The sequence below is a fragment of the Primulina eburnea genome, chromosome 3 (genome assembly GCF_022965805.1).
Source record: "Primulina eburnea isolate SZY01 chromosome 3, ASM2296580v1, whole genome shotgun sequence".
Taxonomy (NCBI): Eukaryota; Viridiplantae; Streptophyta; class Magnoliopsida; order Lamiales; family Gesneriaceae; genus Primulina; species Primulina eburnea.
The window spans coordinates 35,039,452-35,060,673 of record NC_133103.1 but is presented as its reverse complement, the minus strand read 5'-3'; the positions used below and the strand labels follow the sequence as shown (position 1 = coordinate 35,060,673).

Here is a 21,222-nt window from a genome sequence, read left to right as displayed (position 1 = left end):
TCCAAAAGCGTGAGACGAACCTCGGATCCCTATCAGATAAGATGCTCACTAGCACTCCATGCAGTCTCACAATGTTGTCCATGTACAGTGAAGCCAACTTGTCGAGATTGTAATTCATGTGGACGGGTAGGAAGTGTGCAGTCTTTGTGAGTCTGTCCACGATCACCCATATACCGTCGTGGCTTTGCCTAGACTTTGGCAATCCTACCACAAAGTCCATGGAGATATGCTCCAACTTCCACTCGGGGTTTTCCAGAGGTTGCAATTGTGTGCCTCTGCCATTATCTCTTGGCGAAGGTTATCGCTGTCGGGCACACACAGTCTTCCTTTCATCCTCAAGGTTCCCTTGCCATCGATTTGATGATCCAGAGACTTCCCTTCTCTGACTTGCTCCTTAAGTTTGGTCAGTACGGGGTCTCGATCTTGGTTTAACTTGACGGTCTCCTGTAGACATGGTTGTGCCGAGAGGGAAGCTAGAGTTATCTTGCCTGGGCCCTTCCGACTTAGCGCATCAGCCACTTTGTTTGCTTTACCCGGATGGTAGCTTATGGTCAAGTCATAATCTTTCAGAAGTTCGATCCATTGCCTTTGCCTCATATTAAGTTCCTTTTGGGTGAACAAGTACTTGAGGCTCTGATTGTCTGTGAAGATTTCACATTTAGCACCATATAGGTAGTGACTCCAAATCTTTAAGGCGAAGACAACCGCTGCTAGTTCCAAATCATGAGTAGGGTAGTTCTGCTCATGCGGTTTCAACTGCCTTGACGCATAGGCGATCACTCTCCCTTCTTGTATGAGTACGCAACCTAGGCCGTCCTTAGAGGCGTCACTGTAGATAGTGAAATCTTTATTCTCTGCTGGCAAGATCAACACTGGTGTGGATGCGAGTTTCTCTTTCAGTGTCTGGAAACTCTTCTCGCAATCCTCACTCCAGGTGAATTTAGAATTCTTCTGTGTGAGTCTCGTCAGTGGCACGGCTATCGAGGAGAACCCTTCGATGAATTTCCGGTAGTAACATGCCAATCCAAGAAAGCTTCTGATGTCGGTGGCGTTCTTAGTTCTCGGCCACTCGGTAATTGCCTCTACTTTTCTTGGATCCACTGACACTCCTTCTCTCGAGATCATGTGTCCTAGAAATGACACACTCCTTAGCCAGAATTCAGACTTGCTGAACTTAGCATAGATCTTATTCTCTCTTAAGGTCTGCAGAGCAAGGTGGAGGTGTTCTTCATGGCTCGTCTCGTCGGGAAAATAGACGAGAATGTCGTCGATGAATACCACTATGCACTGGTCCAAGAATGGCTTGAATACTCTGTTCATCAGATCCATGAATGCTGCCGGTGCATTGGTCAGACCAAAAGGCATCACTGTGAATTCATAATGCCCATACCTGGTTCGAAAGGCTGTCTTGGGGATATCTTCGGCCCTGACCTTCAACTGGTGATAACATTTCCTCAGATCCAGTTTAGAAAATACGGCGTCTCCTTTAAGCTGATCAAACAGATCGTCTATCCGAGGCAGAGTGTACCTGTTCTTGATTGTGATCTTGTTCAATTCTCTGTAATCGATGCATAATCTCATACTACCGTCTTTCTTCTTTACGAAGAGTACTGGAGCTCCCCACGGGGACACACTCGGTCGAATCTGCCTTTTATCTAGCAATTCTTGGAGTTGTTCTTTTAACTCCTTGAGTTCGGCTGGTGCCATTCTGTAAGGTGCTTTAGAGATTGGTGCATCGCCGGGAACCAAGTTGATTTTGAACTCAATCTCACGGTTCGGGACCGTCCCTGAGAGTTCTTCAGGAAAAACATCTGGGAACTCTCTCACTATCGGGATGTCTTCCAGTTTTAGTTCAACTTCTTCTTTTACTTCACTGACCATCGCTAGGTAGATGTCCTCCCCGGATTTCATGGCTTTCCAAGCTTGTACTGCGGAAAGTATCAACTTCCGTTCCTTGGATTTACCATGAAACACGACTTCTTTCATTTCTGCGGTTAGGAGTTTGACTCTCTTCCCTTTACAATCTACTGTTGCACTGTTTCTTGCTAACCAATCCATTCCTAAGATTATGTCGAAATCGACCATGACCAACTGTATCAAATTGGCGCTAAAATTCTGATCATTAATACTGACTTTACAATCTCTGTAAATCTTGTCCGTTTCAACGGCTCTATTAGTAGGTGTGGCTATTCGGAAAGGTTCAGTTAGCTTATCTGGCTTACTTCCTAACTTCTTACCAAACCTCTTAGACATAAAGGAATGTGTAGCACCACAGTCAAATAATGTGTAGGCAGGTACTGATTGAATTAGAATGGTACCTGACACGACTTCCGTTGCGTCGTCAGCCTCTTCCTGTGTCATGGCAAAGACCCTGGCATTAGGTTTGTCTTCTTTTTGTTTACTAGGGCCTGCTCCTGCACTTGGCCCAGTTCCTCTGTTCGGCCCTGCTGGTCGGTTGGCGGCGGTAGGACACTCTGCAATTCTGTGCCTCGATTTTCCACATCCAAAGCATACACCGCTGGCCTTTGGCATTCTCCGGAGTGCTTGAAGCCACATGTTGAGCATGGCTTGAGTCCTTGATGGTTATTGGCAGGGAATTTCCCTGAGGGAGGTCCACCTGACTGATTGGGCCTCTTGAACATTGGTTTCCCTTGAGAAGGCTGACTGTTAAGGGGTCGCTTGTTCCTGTTTTCCCTTTCTCTTCGATGAATATCAGCTTCGGCTCGGATAGCCGCACCCATTAGGTCTGAAAAGTTGGTAGGTTGGTAGACTGCTAGAGCAGATTGGATCCTGCTATTCAACCCCTTCTTGAAACGATGCAATTTCAGAACTTCGTCCGCCATGATCGCTGGAGCATATGATCCAAGGACATTGAACTGAGAGGTATATTCCACCACTGATATATCTGGAGCCTGACTGAAATTTTCAAACTCACTTAGCTTCTGCAGTCTGATTTCTGCCGGGTAGTACTGTTTCAGAAAAGTTTCTCGGAAGATTCGCCATGTGATTGGTCCAACAGCGGTCATGGCTGGCGAGACTGCTTCCCACCATTTAGCTGCCTTGTCTTCTAGGAAGGGCACTATCACGTCCACTTTTAGTGCATCCGGGACTTCCAACAGTCTCAACTGAGTTTCCACGCTTTTGATCCAGCTCTGGCTAACTTCGAGGTCGGCAGCGCCACTGAAAGTTGGGCACCTGTTCTTGCGCAGTGATTCGTAATGAAACTTGACTCCGTGCTGTGGTGGAGGTGGCGGTGGTTGATTGGCATTCGGGTTCACTAACCCTTGGAGTGTCGTCGCCACGATCGTGGCTATAGCCATTAGGTCTTCTTGATTGAGATTGAACTGAGGTGGAGGTACGTTGCCTTCTTCGTTGGCATTGATGTTGTTGTTGTCGTTGTTGTTAGCATAACGGGGGTTGCGGTTTTGTCTTGGTGGTCTACCGGCCATTTCCTACAAGTTAAACGCTTCTAAGAATTTGACGTTCATAATGAAAAGATTGGATAAATGAGTTATGCTAGCACAACTGAGGTAAATAAGTAAGCATAACTTGAACATACATGAACAACTGAGATTAATAAATAATCATAATTTTATTAATTTTTGAATGTAAAGAAACAACTAAATGAACCAAGCGTACTGAATGGAAATAAATCATACTGACTGGAATAAAATAGCAACAATGGCAAGATAACTCCTAGTAATAGGGAAAGGTAACTAAGAACTCTAATCATCTATCTCTCCATCTCCTATGGCAGCTATAGGCTCGTCGATCTCTATCGACTCCTCTTCTTCCAGCTCCTCCTCTTGCAGTAGCTCCACCATGTGGGTGAGCTGGGCATTCTCAACATTCAGCTGGGCATTCTTTGCATTAAGCTGGGCCACCTGTGTCTTCCACCCCTGAACATCTGCCTCTGCCTCGTCCAACAGATATATGGTACTCTGGTGGCGTAGTTCGTACCCCTTCTTAATCTCCTTGATCTTGTTCTTCAGCGCTTCACCCTGTTGAGTCAGCTGATGGTTCACCTTGGCAATGCAGCTTATAGCCTCACTTAGATTCTCGAGTCTCTTTTTGCTCCGGTCATTCAACTGTTTTTCTTCCTCCAATTCTTTGCGATAGCGCTCCACATCCTCTCGCAACTTTCCATTTTGTTATTTGCACTGCTCTATGACGTCCCGTAGGTCCATGTTATCTCCCCTAACTAGTTCACCCTAATAGATAGATTGATTAAGGCGGACCTGAATATCTTCTTTCTCAGCGGTTAAGGTTTCGACCTCACTCCTCCTCTCACTCAATCGGGCTCTAAGTCGCCGAATCTGGCGTGACTGGTAGTGAAGGGCAAGCTCCTTCAGACGAATGGCAGCTTGGGCACGGGTGTGAGGTTGCATAGGGGTAGATGGAGCCATTTCTTGAAATCAAAAAAATGTAAATGCTCAGAATCCGAAATAGACAGTATATAACAAGTGAGAATATGCAATATATATGAAATTTTCGAATTTTAAATAAATATATTTTTTTTCCAAAAATGGAAAGTTTGGAATTTGACATATGGGTTCGGAGCATATGTCGAGAGGATTCCAGGACAATTGACGTGTTTAGTCTTTTAGACTCACTAGACTTGATCGATGCAGGTGAGGATGTTTATGAGGAGACCGAAGGTGGGGACCGAGGAGCAGGCTTGGACTGAGCGGGAGGCTAAACCCGAGGACCGCCATGTTTTAAGCGTTATGAAAATATTGAACACTTTTGTCAAACTTTAACTTTCAAATCTGTTGTTGCGACAACTTGTGAGGCGTACAGTTTATTTAATTTAGTAAATTTTGAATGTTCACGTTTATTTAAGAAAAATTTTAATTCTTCCACAAATTTTGAGTAGTAAAAGTACGGTACGTTACATACTGTCTATTATCAGGAGAGATATACTAGGAATTTCAGTTTGACAGTGTTTAAGTCCAAACTGACTAGGATCTTGCAAATCACTTGTATAATCCAAAGTCTTTTAGTGTGAACTTTTCAAACGGAAGAAAGAGTGTGAGAACCTGAAATTTCAGCTGTAGCAGCAGCTGGCCAATTTCAGCAAAAGCTAACAATTCCAGCAGCAACTCATATTTCAGAAGATGGTATTTCCCAGCAGACAAAATCCAGCAGACCCGAATCCAGCAGCAGACCCGAATCCAGCAGCAGAAGAACGATATTCCAGCAGACAGTTATTGATTCAGCTTAGACTTGTGACTGAAGCATTTATCACGGAATAAAGGTTGTTAATGACAGATTATGACCATTAAATGGGAAGCTAACAGTCGGAATTTTTGCCTATATATAACACTCTCAAATATCTGAATTGGTGCTACACAAATCTGAGATTATCATTTGAATTTCGAGCTAAGGGAGGGTGCTTATTTTCGAGCAGTAGAAACCAGTAGCAAGAACGAGCATATTCCAGATTTCTACCGAAACCTTATTGTAAATTACGGTAAGTGGGTTTATGTATAAATATCTTGAAAAACCGTTTGATGATTTCTGTTTTAAAGCAAAGTATATTCTTGAATCCTGTTATCTGAGTTCGAAGCACTGAAACTTAGTGAACTAATGGTAGGAATATATATTCTGAACATTACTGATTACTGATTACTGGCCTCACTCCTTAGAGGAGAGAACATATAGGGGACTGATATCAGTTTACCCATGAAATTCACGAACGTGCTCAGTGCTTATTTGATAAAATTCTGATTTCCGACCACTAAATACCGATTACTGATTTCTGAACACCGAACACTGATTTCTGTTATGAAAATAAAAATTTCTGTATATTTTCATATTACTGTTTTGTATGAAAACGATTTCGAAAACTGGGAGTTATTCCCGCCCCCGCTTACTGAGTGACAACCATATCACTCACCCACCAAAACATCTCAGATAAGAACGATGAAGAAAGGCTAGAAGAAGAGGAGCAGATCCAGTTCTGGGGCTGGTGAAGAAGATTGTTAATTCTCAGTTTTATTTATGTTGTTTTCCGCTGCGTCTGTAAGACATTGTGATGTCTGGTTTGTTTTACATTTCCGCTGTAAAACATTAATTATTCGAGTTTGTATCAGACATTGAAATATTCAGTATTTATGAAAAAAGACCGGTTTCTGAATTTCGTACTTCCGAGGCTTGTTGTTTTCGAATGTAAGTTTGAGAGCAACGCCGGTGTCAACCAACCCCCGTCCCGGGGCGTGACATTGAAGTGGTATCAGAGCAGAACCGGGTTTCATAATCTGGGGAGGAGGAACTAGAAATAATAAGTTCTTATAGACTTCTGAAAATAAGTTCTGAAAGTTACTGAAATAAGCTACTGTAATAGACTACTGATATGATACACTACTACGTACAGTTAGGAAAATCAGTAGAGAAGCAAATCAGAATACAGTAGCATGTTTAAAAAAAAAAAATTCAGTAGACCAAAATCAGTAGACCGAAACCAGTAGATGACTGAAAAACAGTAGCATCAAAACCAGTAGTCTGGGACCCGAACCAGCAGATAGAAATCAGTAGAGCTGAAGGCAGCAGACTGATTCTAATAGGGTTGGAAAGCAGCAGACAATACTGGAAAAGCAGCAGACTGATTGCAGTAGCATCAGAGTTGCAGTAAGTAGGGAATTCCAGCAGAGGCATGCAGTAGACCTTGCAAATGGCATGGATGTTGAGGTGTTTTTCGCGCAAAATTCAAACGGCCATAACTTTTTATCCAGGAGGAATTTTTACTATTAAAAGTAGGCGTTGGAAAGCTCTCGACGAGGAGAACCTAACCTATAACGACTATGAACCCCCAAAATCCATCGTTTAGATAGTGATATCATCATTTCCGTATAATTTTCCAAAATTTTGAAACTTTGAGGAATTTTCATTTCTAATTGGCTTAGTATTTGTGCACCAAACTTGACACCATTCATGTTCTTGATGTCAAGGATTTTTAGTAAATTTTTCTCGTAATTCTGAGATTAAAAAATTTTTGAGCTATTTCTACTGTTAATTGTATAGGCAGTACTGATTCTGTTCATTCCAGTATTTGTCTATAACTCGACCTATATTCTTGAGATCATTTCTGAACATTTACCCTTATGTTTTTGGATGTAGGATATGGCTGACCAAATTAGCTACATTAAGAGCTTAGAGAGGAAGCTAGAAAACTCAAGGAGAATAACTACTGCCTAAAGTTGGACAAAGATGAGTTAGAGCGTCGAGCAGAGCACTTAGAGGGTGATGTTCAACGATATGCTCACTATCTGCATGAAGAAGAAGAGAGGAATAGGAAGACTCAAGAGGAGTTTGAAATATCCCAAGAGACTGTGGCAGAATTCATCGAGCTACATGATACACTAGTTGACAAGATCCAAATACTCAAAGATCAGAATCACCAACTCGTGCACCAACATAATCAGTATAGTGAACAGACTGATGCACATATTCATGAGTTGCAGAGTACTGTTGAAGTTCTTAGTGACCAGAATGCAGTTCTGCATGGCCATATTGAACATCTACAAGCAGTAATAGCTAACCAAGATGAACCTGAAGAGGAACCAGAAGAGGAAGAAGAAATGGAAGAGGATCCTATGGAGTTGGGATTAGGAGAAGTGATAGATTAGACATTCAGTATTACTCCTTTGTATTACCATGTGTTCCATTTGCATTCATGTTCTCAATTTCGATGTTTCGTTGTAATTGCACTTCTTGAGGAATCAATAAAATTTATTTCAATCCATTGGTTTCATATTTAAGCTTTGAGCAATTACTCTATCATCGTGTTTCAATTATTTAGTCTCTATTCTGCCATCAACTTTAGAACTTTCTTAATTGTAGGAAATGGACGGACGACCAGTAGAAACAATCGCAATCCTCGCTACGGCAACCACAACAATAACCGCAACGATGAGGAAGCACAACAACAACAACCACCACAACCACCACCAGCAGTTGGCCTCAGTCAGGTGGACTTGATGGCTATAGCCACAATTGTGGCAACTACGCTACAAGGTTTAGTGAACCCTAATGCTAATCAGCCACCACCACCACCACCTCCAGCTCAAAATGGGACTAAGCAGCACTATGAGGCTCTCCGAAGAGCAAGAGTCCCTAACTTTGATGGCACCGATCCAGAGGTCGGACAGAATTGGATGAAAGAAGTGGAAAATCATCTTCGACTACTTGAGGTTCCCAAAAGGATCAGAGTAGAGGTGATTACACCTTTTCTTGTCGATAAAGCTGCCAAATGGTGGGAAGGAGTCTCACCAGCTATGTTATAGGCGGGACCTATCACTTGGCAATGGTTCCGAGAGGCATTTCTGAGGCAGTACTTTCCGACAGTAGTTCGAGTGCAGAAGCTGTCAGAATTCGAAAGCTTGGTGCAAGAACCAAATATGACAGTGGTGGAGTATTCATCCAAGTTCCACTCATTGGGAACTTACTCCCCAACCATCATGGGAGACGAAGCTTTGAAGATGCATCGCTTCAAGAAAGGATTGAACAGCCGTATTCAATCTGCCCTTGCCGTTATCGAGCCCAACAGTTTTGATGAATTGATGGGAGCAGCCATCAGGGCTGAGACGATATTAAGAGGCGTGAAGACGAGAACAAACTCAAACGTCCTCACTCAAGTCAGTACCAACAGGGCCAACAATTCAAGAGGCCTAGGTTCTCAAGCAACCAATTCACCAGTGATCCAGCCAAAGGAACCACTTCTTTCCCATCAAGCAAAGAGAGAGTCAAGTGCCAAAATTGTGGATTCACTCACACTGGTGAATGCCGCAAGAATTCTGGAGCTTGTTTTCGTTGTGGAAAGATGGGCCACCGCATTGCTCAATGCCCTTTTCCGGATCCAAGGATTGGACCAGCAGGAGTAACAACTCCAAATAAGCCTAAGGAGAACAAGCCAAATGCTCGAGTCTATGCTATAATTCAAGAAGAGGCTGACAACTCCAATAATGTCGTAGCCGGTACCATTCTAATCAATAATATACCTGCTTATGTGTTGTTTGATTGTGGTGCTACACATTCATTCATGTCTAAGAGATTTGCCAAGAAGTTAGGAGCTAAGCCTGATAACTTAGAAGAACCATATAGAGTAGCAACTCCTGCAAATCGAATTTTAGAAACTCGCACTCTATATCGGGATATTAGTGTTCTCATAGAAGATCAGAAGTTCAAGGCAAATCTAATTCAACTAAACATGGTCGAATTCGACGTAATTCTTGGAATGGATTGGTTAGCCAAGAATTATGCTTTAGTAGACTGTCATGGAAAGATGGTAACCATCCAAGCTCCACACCAAGAGAAACTTTTATTTCATGGTAAGACCAAAGAACAAAAGACTCTTCTTTCTGCTTCTCAAACTTGGAAAGCCATGAAAAGTGGAGAAGAAGTTTACCTAGCCATGTTAAGCGAGGTAAAACAAGAAATTGCACCTACACTAGAAGAGATTCCGGTAGTGCAAGAATTCCCGGATGTCTTTCCTGAAGAACTCCCGGGCGAAGTTCCTGATCGCGAAGTGGAATTTGAGATTAACTTAGTGCCCAATGCTACACCAATCTCAAAAGCACCATACCGAATGGCTCCAGCAGAGTTGAAAGAACTCAAAGAGCAACTTCAAGAGTTGTTGGACAAGAAGCAAATCCGACCAAGCGCATCTCCGTGGGGAGCTCCTGTCCTATTTGTAAAGAAGAAGGACGGAAGTATGAGGATGTGTATCGATTACAGAGAGCTGAACAAGATCACAATCAAAAACAAGTATCAGCTTCCAAGGATTGATGACTTGTTTGACCAACTCAAAGGAGCTTCAGTCTTTTCCAAGCTCGACTTAAGGTCAGGCTATCACCAACTCAAGGTCAAGACGAACGATATTCCAAAAACAGCCTTCAGGACAAGGTACAGACACTATGAGTTCACAGTAATGCCGTTCGGACTAACAAACGCTCCGGCAGTATTCATGGATCTCATGAACAGAGTGTTTAAACCATTTCTTGACAAGTTTGTTGTTGTATTCATCGACGACATCCTAGTATATTCGTCAAGTAAAGAAGATCACAAAGAACATCTTCGTCTCACCCTACAGAAGCGGAGAGAAAAGGAACTATACGCCAAGTTCAAGAAATGCGAACTCTGGCTAGAGAGCGTCGCATTCTTGGGACACATAATATCAGCAGCAGGAGTATCTGTAGACCCTAAGAAAGTAGAAGCAATCTCGGATTGGCCTAGACCAAAGAATGTGACAGAGATACGAAGCTTCTTGGGATTAGCAGGCTATTATCGAAAATTTGTTGAAGGATTCTCTTCAATAGCCGTACCACTCACCAAGCTCACACATAAGAACTCTAAGTTTCAATGGAGTGAAAAATGTGAGCAAAGCTTCGAGACTTTGAAGAAGAAGCTTACATCCACACCAGTGCTAGTATTACCTATGGAAGGTAAGGACTACACCGTCTACAGTGATGCATCCAAAGAAGGGTTCGGATGTGTACTCATGCAGGAGGGAAGGGTGATTGCATACGCATCAAGGCAGTTGAAGCCGTATGAACAAAATTACCCAACGCATGACCTCGAACTAGCTGCAGTGGTATTCGCACTAAAGATTTGGAGACATTAACTTTATGGAGCCAAGTGTGAGATTTTCACCGATCACCAAAGTCTCAAATATTTGTTCACGCAAAAGGAACTAAATATGAGACAAAGACGATGGATCGAACTCATGAAGGATTACGACTTGACGATAAGCTACCATCCAAGAAAAGCCAACAAGGTAGCAAATGCTTTAAGTCGAAAGAATATGAGTAAGGTAATCCTGAAATCACTTTCAGCACAACCATGTCTTCGAGAGACAATCAATATGAGTCAAGATAGAGATTCCGCTTTGGCGAAACTAAAAGAGCAAGTTAAATAAGGGAAATCACCAGATTTCGAGACGGATAACAAAGGAATCTTGTGGATGAAAGGTCGATTGTGCGTACCAGACATCGATAACCTTCGACAAGAAGTAATGTCTGAGGCACATAAATCGAAGTTTTCAGTCCATCCCGGCAGTACCAAGATGTACAGGGATTTGAAGAAAAAATTTTGGTGGAGTGGAATGAAGAAAGACGTGGCAATATTTGTTTCCAAGTGTCACGTGTGCCAGCAGGTCAAGGCAGAGCACCAAAGACCTGGTGGACTTCTTCAACCATTAGAAATCCCGGAATGGAAATGGGAACATATTTCCATGGATTTTGTAGTAGGCTTACCCAAGTCGAGACAAAGTCATGACGACATCTGGGTAATCGTAGATAGACTCACGAAATCGGCGCATTTCTTGCTTGTCCGCATGAATTATAATTTGGACAAGCTAGCCACCTTGTACATGAATGAGATCGTGCGATTACATGGAGTACCGGCTAGCATACTATCAGACAGAGACCCTAGGTTTACATCTCGATTTTGGAAGATCTTTCAAAAAGCTATGGGGACAAAGGTTACTCTTAGTACGGCCTATCATCCTCAGACCGATGGCCAAACAGAGAGAACAATTCAAACTCTTGAGGATATGCTGAGAGCTTGTGCTCTAGACTTCAGTGGTAATTGGAGCGAACATCTGCCCTTGATCGAATTCGCATACAATAATAGTTACCACAGTAGTATTGGAATGGCACCATACGAAGCTTTGTATGGACGAAAATGTCGATCACCACTGTATTGGGATGAGGTAGGGGAAAAAGCCATTGTTGGACCCAAAATGATCCCAGAAACAGTGGATAAAGTCGCTTTGATCAAGGAAAGATTAAAAGCTGCACAAGATCGACAGAAAAGCTGGGCTGATCAGAAAAGACGACCCGTGGAATTTGAAGTTGGAGAAAAGGCATATGTAAAAGTGTCACCCATGAAGGGTGTAATCCGATTCAATAAGGCTGGGAAACTGAATCCCAGATACGTCGGACCATTTGAAATTCTTGAGAAAGTGGGAACACTTGCTTATAGATTAGCACTTCCACCCGAAATGTCAAGAATTCACAATGTATTCCACGTTTCGCAGCTGAGGAGATATATTTCTGATCCAAGTCTCATTCTGGAAGCTGGACCACTTCTGGTTGAGAGCAGTCTAAATGAAGAACTGAAGTATGAAGAAATTCCGATTCGAATTGTGGATTTCAAAGACCAAGTACTAAGACGACGAACTATTCCATATGTCAAAGTACAATGGTCCAACTACACCGAAAGAGAAGCCACTTGGGAGTTGGAAGAAAAGATGCGAGCACAATATCCTTATCTCTTTGAGAATCATGTTTAGCCAAGTTTCGAGGACGAAACTTCTTATAAGGAGGGAGGGATGTGAGAACCTGAAATTTCAGCAGTAGCAGCAGCTGGCCAATTTCAGCAGAAGCTAACAATTCCAGCAGCAACTCATATTTCAGAAGATGGTATTTCCCAGCAGACAAAATCCAGCAGCAGACCAGAATCCAGCAGCAGAAGAACGATATTCCAGCACACAGTTACTGATTCAGCTTAGACTTGTAACTGAAGCATTTATCACGGAATAAAGGTTGTTAATGGCAGATTATGGCCATTAAATGGGAAACTAACAGTCAAAATTTTTGCCTATATATAACACTCTCAAATATCTGAATTGGTGCTACACAAATCTGAGATTATCATTTGAATTTTGAGCTAAGGGAGAGTGCTTATTTTCGAGCAGTAGAAACTAGTAGCAAGAACGAGCATATTCCAGATTTCTACCGAAACCTTATTGCAAATTACGGTAAGTGGGTTTATGTATAAATATCTTGAAAAACCGTTTGATGATTTCTGTTTTAAAGCAAAGTATATTCTTGAATCCTGTTATCTGATTTCGAAACACTGAAACTTAGTGAACTAATGGTAGGTTTATATATTCTGAACATTACTGATTACTGATTTCTGATTACTGGCATCACCTCTTAGAGGAGAGAACATATAGGGGACTGATATCAGTTTAGCCATGAAATTCACGAACGTGCTCAGTGCTTATTTGATAAACTTCTGATTTCCGACTACTGAATATCGATTACTGATTTCTGAACACCGAACACTGATTTCTGTTATGAAAATAAGAATTTCTGTATATTTTCGTATTACTGTTCTGTATGAAAACGATTTCGAAAACTGGGAGTTATTCCCGCCCCCGCTTACTGAGTGACAACCATATCACTCACCCACCAAAACATCTCAGATAAGAACGATGAAGAAAGGCTAGAAGAAGAGGAGCAGATCCAGTTCTGGGGCTGGAGAAGAAGATTGTTAATTCTCAGTTTTATTTATGTTGTTTTCCGCTGCGTCTGTAAGACATTGTGATGTCTGGTTTGTTTTACATTTCCGCTGTAAAACATTAATTATTCGAGTTTGTATCAGACATTGAAATATTCAGTATTTATGAAAAAAGACCGGTTTCTGAATTTCGTACTTCCGAGGCTTGTTGTTTTCGAATGTAAGTTTGAGAGCAACGCCGGTGTCAACCAACCCCCGTCCCGGGGCGTGACAAAGGTTGACGTAAGAGCTTGGGTCTTTGAACATTTAGAAACATACTTGTGCATTTTCCACACCATAATTTACTTTTTAATTCACTTAGCCAACCTTGTTGATGATTTGTTCTAATCTGTCAGTATGTATTTTTTCCACAGTTATTTGTTAGTCAACTGATATCGACACTCGAGAATATATATAATTTAGTTGTCAACCCATTTAAATTAACTAGAAGAAACAAACTTATATCAAGTGTTTATACCATCATTCTAAATATTTCACCCGATCCTAGACACACTCTCTCTCTATATATTTATTTGTTTTAATTGTGAGTTGTGATACACAAAAATATTAAAATATGGAGGTAAGTTACATATTTTTTTTGAGAGATAAGTTACATACTTTTAAAAACACTACTAATGGAATATGTATGAGCTTTCAATTAAAGATGTTGACCTTTGCTATCTCATTGAGCATAATTACGAAATTATAAAATCACTTTTCAGGATAATGCTTTTACTTTTGTGCCCTTTTCCGATTGAGACAATGAAACCCCCATCAATCGGCTATGTATAAAATTCTTTTTCCAATAAATTATTTATTAAATGCAAATAAAAAAAGATAGGATAAAATAGAACCCTCCAAAAATCATACGCAAATTGTACATAGCAGAATCAGAAACCCAACTTTCAAGCAACTAAAGGAGTCCCTTCGAATCAGCACATTCTTTTTCTTTACAATCACTTTCATTTGATTGGACTTCTTTCACCTACAAAAAAAGGGAAGTTAGTTGAAAAAAAACTAGAGAATTATTTCCTTCTTTTTTTTGGTCCAATAATGATGATCATCATGGTCCAAGTGTATCCAACATATTGGTTTAAAATACATACTTTTTTCAAAATATTGTATAGACATAAATATTCTTTTTAATTTAATTATCATTTAACATCAAGGTGTGTTTGGTTGAATGAATTAAATAAGGATAGATTAATAGTCAAATATTCATCGTTAAAATTTTAAGATGTTTTAATAATCATTTTGACCCGGTTTAAGATCTAATTTTATTAATCAAATAGTTATCTATAAAATTGAATCTTAAATCGGGTCAAAATGATTATTAAAACAACTTAAAATTTTAACGATAAATATTTGACTATTAATCTATCCTTATTTAATCCACTCAACCAAACACACGGTTGATCATGTTGTCTAACTCATTGATGAGGGCAATTTCATGTGTTGTCGGGCAGTTTCATATGTTGTGATCTAGCACATGAAACACATTCGAACAAATTCTCAAATTTATTATGATTTTGATGTACCAAAAAAGTGTAAAGACTAATTAGAGTACATAGAATGAGTTTATCGCGTTTTTTGATTCGATATTTTGGTTTAATCTTATTAGGAAGTTTTAATATGATCCATTTCTACTTTGTGTTTGTTCTCGCTAATAAGGAGTTTCTTTGATCTTATATATTCTGCAACATGCTTCTTTTGAATTCGATCCATTCTAGAAGAACCATTAATTCCCTTTACAAATATTCATGTAACATGTAAAAACAATGATGAATTTGAATGAAAAATAGCTTCTGCAAAAAAAAAAATATAAGTAGGAGTCACTTGTAAACATTCTCATAAATCTCTCTCTCTCTCTCACACACATATATATATGCAAGTAGCTTGGTCAAAAATTTTCAAAATATTTACAATAAGAACTACAAAGACCAAAGAGTAAATATCATGTGTACTCCAACTTATGTTAGGAACATAAAGACAGCCAATACTATAGCTTATCCTTTTATGCAACACTTTCACTTACCCATACTCCATGTCTGACTTGAAAATATCATTGATCGAGGCTATTTTTAGGCTTGGTAGTGGTTTCTGCAGTTTCCTTCAACTTGTTTGATGTCATGCAACATTCGAATCGACACGGATCTGCCTCGATCAACAACTGAACGACCTCATTCATCGCAGGACGTAGAGCTGGGGTTCTACACGTGCAACGTATGGCGATTCGAAGAGCTTTGATCATCTCTTCTTTGAATGAACCCGAAACTCGTCTATCGAGTATGTCCAATGCCCCTTCCTTGGTCTCCACCTTAGTGGCAACCCAATATATGATATTCTTGTTGTCACCAAACTCGGCTTCAACCGGCTTTCTACCCGTTATTAGTTCCATTAATACAACCCCAAAACTGTACACGTCGCACTTAGTCGTCGCCTTGGAGGAAAAAGCATATTCTGTCAAAAAAATAAAGAGATTTAGAGTGCGTTATAGATGAGAAAGTTGTTTAGAAAACGTTTTATTTGAAGGCCTAATAAATTATTTTTAAAAAAACTTAGTGTCCAAAATGACTTTGTAGTATTGTGAAGCTCAGATGATCAAGAATGTAACCTGGTGCCAAGTAGCCATAAGTTCCTGCAATAACAGTGGTAGTAGAATCTTTTGATCCCCTAGCCTGCAAAACCTTAGCAATCCCAAAATCTGCGACTTTTGGCTGGTAATCAACGTCCAAAAGTATGTTGGTAGACTTGATATCTCGATGGATAATGGGAAACAACAAATCGTGGTGAAGATACGCCAATCCCTGAGCAATCCCAAGGGCTATCTGGTGTCGTTTAGGCCAATCCAAGACGAAGAATTTTTCGTTGTGAAGTGCATTCCAAAGGTTCCCATTTGTCATGTATTCATATACAAGTAAACTGCATTCTGGACTGGAAAGATAGCAGTACAATTTCACAATATTCTTGTGCCTAACGCTTCCTAGAGTCTCTACCTCGGTTTTGAGTCCTTTATCAAGAATCAACTGGTCCTCAGGAGGCGAATCTTTAGCTTTTCGACTGGTCCAGAGTTTCTTGACAGCAACAAGTTCCCCATGCTTCAGATGAATCTTGTAAACGGTCCCGGATCCTCCATACCCCACGATGTTTTTCTCGACCATGGCCTCCATGATCTCTTGTTGATCAAAGGTTAACCGGTGGAAACACTTGAAATCGTATGAAAAAACTGATGATGAAACTGTATCCTCATTTCCAATCATTTTCTTGTCTTTGCTTAGACATCTTCTTAGAAACAGGATGGTTCCAAGAACTACGATTCCTAAAGAGACCCCGATAAGCCAAGCGTGGTTTATTTTCTTCCGGTTATAAACTTGAGAACATACCGGAAAGTTATGATCAGACGAGTAACGATTAGAAGGCATACAGAGGTTTGGATTGCCTGAAAAACACTCCAACAATCCACTCTTTACGAATAACATGGGAATTGGTCCTGAAAGATGATTGTTCGAAAAGTTCAAAGAATTGGGAAGCAGTTCACTTAGTCTTTCTGGGATTTCTCCAGTTAACAGGTTACTTGACAGATCAAGAACATTGAGAGAATTCAGTGAAGAAAGTGATTCGGGGATCGAAGAACTCAGGTTGTTATTTTGTAGAAGAAGAAGATTGAGCAATCTCAAGTCTCCAATTTTCGAAGGTATGGGACCGAACAAAAGATTATTACTAAGATCAATTTTAACCAAGTTAACAGCAAGAGAGATTTCAGATGGGATAACTCCTGAAATCTTGTTCCCTTGCATGAAAAGTTCTGACAAGTTCTTAGCATTTTGAATAGATGTTGGAATATAACCACTCAAATGATTATACGCCACATCGATTATCGAAACATGAGTAAGACTAAATAGCCCTTCTGGTATATTTCCTTCCAAATCATTACTGCTAACACGAAAACGGATTAAAGACTCACATTTTGCGTAACTTCCAGGCAGTTCTCCAGAGATCGCGTTCTGAAGCATGAGTAGGTAGTTCAGTTTCCCTCCGCTGCACAATCCTTCTGGAAGTTTCCCCGAAAGATTATTCTCAGATAAATCCAAGGCAACCATGGCTGATGACTTTCCAAGATTTTGTGGGACTTCACCTGTCAAGAAGTTGTCGTAAAGGGACAACGTGTTTAACGTTGTTGAGTTTGCAATAACAGCCGGGATTTCCCCTGTCAGACTATTGTTGTAAAGTTGAAAAACTTTCAGATTCGGGAGCCAACATATGGATTCTGGTATACTGCCACTTAATTTGTTTACAGACATGTCCAAGTCTTTTAGTTCTGTCAAATTTCCAAGCTCCTCGGGTATTTCACCGTCGAGTTGGTTGTAGTAAAGTTCCAGCTGCTTCAAATTCTTTAGCTTTCCAAGTTCTTTAGGAATTCGTCCCGTCAGATAATTGCCACTCAATTCAAGGTCAATCAAGGAGCTCATGTTTCCAACAGTGCTCGGGATTTCGCCAAACAGCATGCAAGTAGTCAGCACCATGGACTTAAGTTTGATCAAACTCGATATGTTGTGTGGCAGTTTCCACAAGCTGAACCCTTCGTTTTCGTTAAAATTCAGCACCTCAAGATTGGTGAGATTTATGATCGATAAAGGGAAATAACCCGAAAAACGGTTGTAAGAAAGATCAAGAGTCTTTAAACATTTCAATGGAGAGAAATCTGGTAATGAACCCGTCAAATGTCCATGACTCATATTTAGTTCTTCCAACAAAGTACAGGCCACGATGCCAGGAGGGAAGTTCCCATCAAAGTTGTTGTTGCCTGCACGAAGAACCCGTAGTTTTGGAAGAAAGGAGCACACATGATCAATAGGAAATTTCCCAGATAGAGACCATCCAGAAATATCAATCTGCACAACATTTTCTTGATCATCACAAGATATCCCGGTATAATTGCAATAACCGGTCCCTTTTCCGTCGTCCCATTTGCCTGAATAATTCCCCGAGAGTGTACTCTTCGCAAGATCAAAGAACCTAGACTGAATCTCAGTGGTAGCTAGGCAAGAAAAAAACGAAGAAAACATGATCAGAAAAAGGAAAAATGGATGTGCCAAAGCCATACTACACATGATTTAGGCCCAAGATTTGGCTAATTTTGTTGATGCAAAGGATGAGGAGAGGAAGACAAGAAATATATAAAGCAACAAGTAAAAAAATCTAAAGAAATAAAGAAAAAGGAGGTTCTTGCGTTGTTGTATTGATTGAGATAAATTTAAAGAGGCGCATATCTTTGCATAAAGAAGCTTTATGCTTATACCCTCCACTACAGAATAATAACATCAAACATGATTAATAGCTTTATATCAAATAAATATTTTCTGGCATTTTCGTCGATATTTTCGCACGGACGTTGATCATGGCCACTTATTTTTGAATCATTTGATTCTGTGTGCATCGTGTATCTTCTTTACGATACATATAGTGTGTTCTTTGTCACCTAGCAAGGCCTTAAAGGGCATGTTTGCACGGCGTCGGCTACGAGAGTTGCCTCGTTGGGACTAAGGGCTATGATCATTGAGAGATGTACTACCGTTTGGTTCATGAGATGTGACGAAGAAAATTAAAAAGACGTGGAAATTAAGCATGTAATACTCGTGAGTTCATCTGCTGCATAAATGGTGTTGGATTTGGCTTGTGGTTATCAAGATTACTGAATGCTATTATTTGGTCAGCAAGGGTTGCTATCTCATTACTAAGTTGCTTTCTTATTTGCTAAAATTTAGACTCACGAGTGTGCACATGAATCCTCACTGTGACCACATTTTTGCATATTCTATTTTTTGTTCCCAAAATAATTAAATATACATTAATAAATCCTATATACTTGCACGTTTTGTGTGTATAAGTTGGTTTTTTTTTTTATACAAGATAATGACAATTAATTGAATTAATTATTTAAGTAGGCTAATTTTTTTTTTAAAAAAAATATTATTTATTTTATAATATTTTATTGGTTTTCTTTTATATTATAAATAATATGGCCATTTTATGAATACACCAAGAAATTAAGATAATTAATTTATACTCTTCATTTATTGTGACTAGTTTGTTGAGATCAGAAAAGAGCTTAGAGGAAGTGGATAAACTCTGCAAATATTTTCTTAAAGATTAGTCGTTTTAACAATTTTAGGCTAGTAAAACTAATATCCTTGAAAGGCTGGCTTCACTAGATCACTAAAGAATAAACAAGTGTGGAAAATGTCCGGTTAAGCTAGTGATAGAATATATATATAAAATATATATATATATTCAAATATGACAATAAATAATAAGAAACGACTGGAAAGATAGAGTGCGATAAAGTTAATAACAAATTGATTATGGATGTTCGGAGATAAACACTCCTATTTCACCTCTTATTCTATTTAGGAATGATTCCATAAAAGACCTTGGTTTTACATCTATTTGTAACTATTCACTTCAATTACGACTTATCAAATGCGTCAGTTGAAAATCTTAGTAATCATTCTAATAAGATCCTTGAATAATCTGATAGGTTTTGATAGGCGAGTGCAAAGAGAGCAGCTTGAAAATGTGATCGCTTGTGTGCTCCGAAATCTCATGATAGTGCAGATTGAAAGATGCACGAGAGTTCTTTTCTGAATATGAATTTGCATTCATATATATAAATGAAGAGCTCCAACGGCCATATCTGTTTTGCAACTGAAAGGAATTGTTGTACAGGAAATAAATATAAAACATTATAATGTGTGTATCAGAAGTTAGTGTTGTGCCCGGTGTTGTCAACACGGCACACAACACAGCAGCGGAAATTAAGTATTTAACACACAAATATAATTTTAATAAATTAACACCAAATTTAAATTATGCACAAGTACGAATACTTGTGCAATGCCTCATGGCAAAAAATTCACTAGAAAAATTATGTAAATCATTTACACCAAAACAATACTAGTGAGAAAACAAAACCAAATTCCTTGACACTACAAAGAATTAAAAATGCATCAAAACAAACCACATAAAAACTAGATGCATAAAATAAAAAAGCGTGTTGCTTAAAACCAAACGAAGACACTCTTCGATCAACACTCTGCGTCAGTGTTGTTCTTGAGTGTTGGCAACATCAATCGGCAACACGGCAAAGTCTGTGACTCAATCACACAAAATCTTCAACATTCAAAATATTCTTCAGTAATCTCTGTAAAAAGACTATGCACTAAGTCCACGAAAAACCACGCAGAGATCACACCCGAGAAAGCTCACGAAGACACAAAAGAACACACTCCAAAACCTCCTGCGCCTCTCCTCCTTAAAACCTCTTCTTCTCTCTCTCTAAAAAGCCCCAAGTACGGTTGTAAGACTTCTCATATTTATATATATGGCTTGACCTAAAAGTTATTCAATAGAAGAGTCCTACAAAATATGGAAAAAATATTTTCATTAGGGATAACACTCTTTTAAACATGGATAGAATATCATGGAGATAAAAATCATATTAAAAACAAATCATATAATATCTAGATATAAATCAATCAAGTTATTATCATCTAGAATTAAATCAAGCAAGATCTCATAATCTACAAATAAGTAAACCAATATATTATCATTTAAATTAAATCAAGCAAGATTTGATAATCTAGAAAGGCAAAATCATAAATTGATAATATCAATTTAGCAAAATAATAAAGGAATAAAATATTCCTTTCAATCTCCCTCTTTTTGTCTTTCTGGACAAAACATCCAAAAATGATAATCTTGGTTAGCATCGCAGTCAGTTAAGCTCCCCCTGCATTAGAGTGTGTCTCCCCCTGAGTCAAAGTTCATCTCCCCTTGAATTAAACATGTTAGAGCACTGGTGTTGTTGACAGTGTTGTCAACACCATCATTAGAACACCTGAAAACATAAGAATACATACGAATGAGAAATTCATTAAT

General features: G+C 39.5%; 2 protein-coding genes across 3 annotated transcripts; both read right to left on the bottom strand.

Annotated features, from left to right (window-relative positions):
- Positions 1 to 204: 204 nt before the first annotated feature.
- On the bottom strand, positions 205 to 2,361 carry LOC140827278 (uncharacterized). The gene is made up of 2 exons (XM_073189925.1): positions 1,635 to 2,361; positions 205 to 1,334 (listed from the first exon to the last, which is right to left on the bottom strand). Exons 1-2 carry the CDS (start codon positions 2,359 to 2,361, stop codon positions 205 to 207), a joined length of 1,857 nt encoding a protein of 618 aa, XP_073046026.1.
- An 11,752-nt stretch (positions 2,362 to 14,113) lies between these two features.
- On the bottom strand, positions 14,114 to 18,572 carry LOC140827535 (receptor protein-tyrosine kinase CEPR1-like). 2 transcript variants are annotated; one of them, XM_073190226.1, is made up of 3 exons: positions 15,899 to 18,572; positions 15,320 to 15,744; positions 14,114 to 14,269 (listed from the first exon to the last, which is right to left on the bottom strand). In XM_073190226.1, the coding sequence occupies exons 1-2, from the start codon at positions 18,393 to 18,395 to the stop codon at positions 15,347 to 15,349; spliced, it is 2,895 nt and encodes a 964-aa protein (XP_073046327.1). In that variant the 5' UTR covers positions 18,396 to 18,572; the 3' UTR covers positions 14,114 to 14,269; positions 15,320 to 15,346. The 2 variants fall into 2 exon arrangements, with proteins under 2 accessions (XP_073046327.1, XP_073046326.1); XM_073190225.1 differs by lacking the exon at positions 14,114 to 14,269 and having other exon boundaries at positions 15,107 to 15,744; positions 15,899 to 18,571.
- Between the last annotated feature and the right edge of the window lie 2,650 nt (positions 18,573 to 21,222).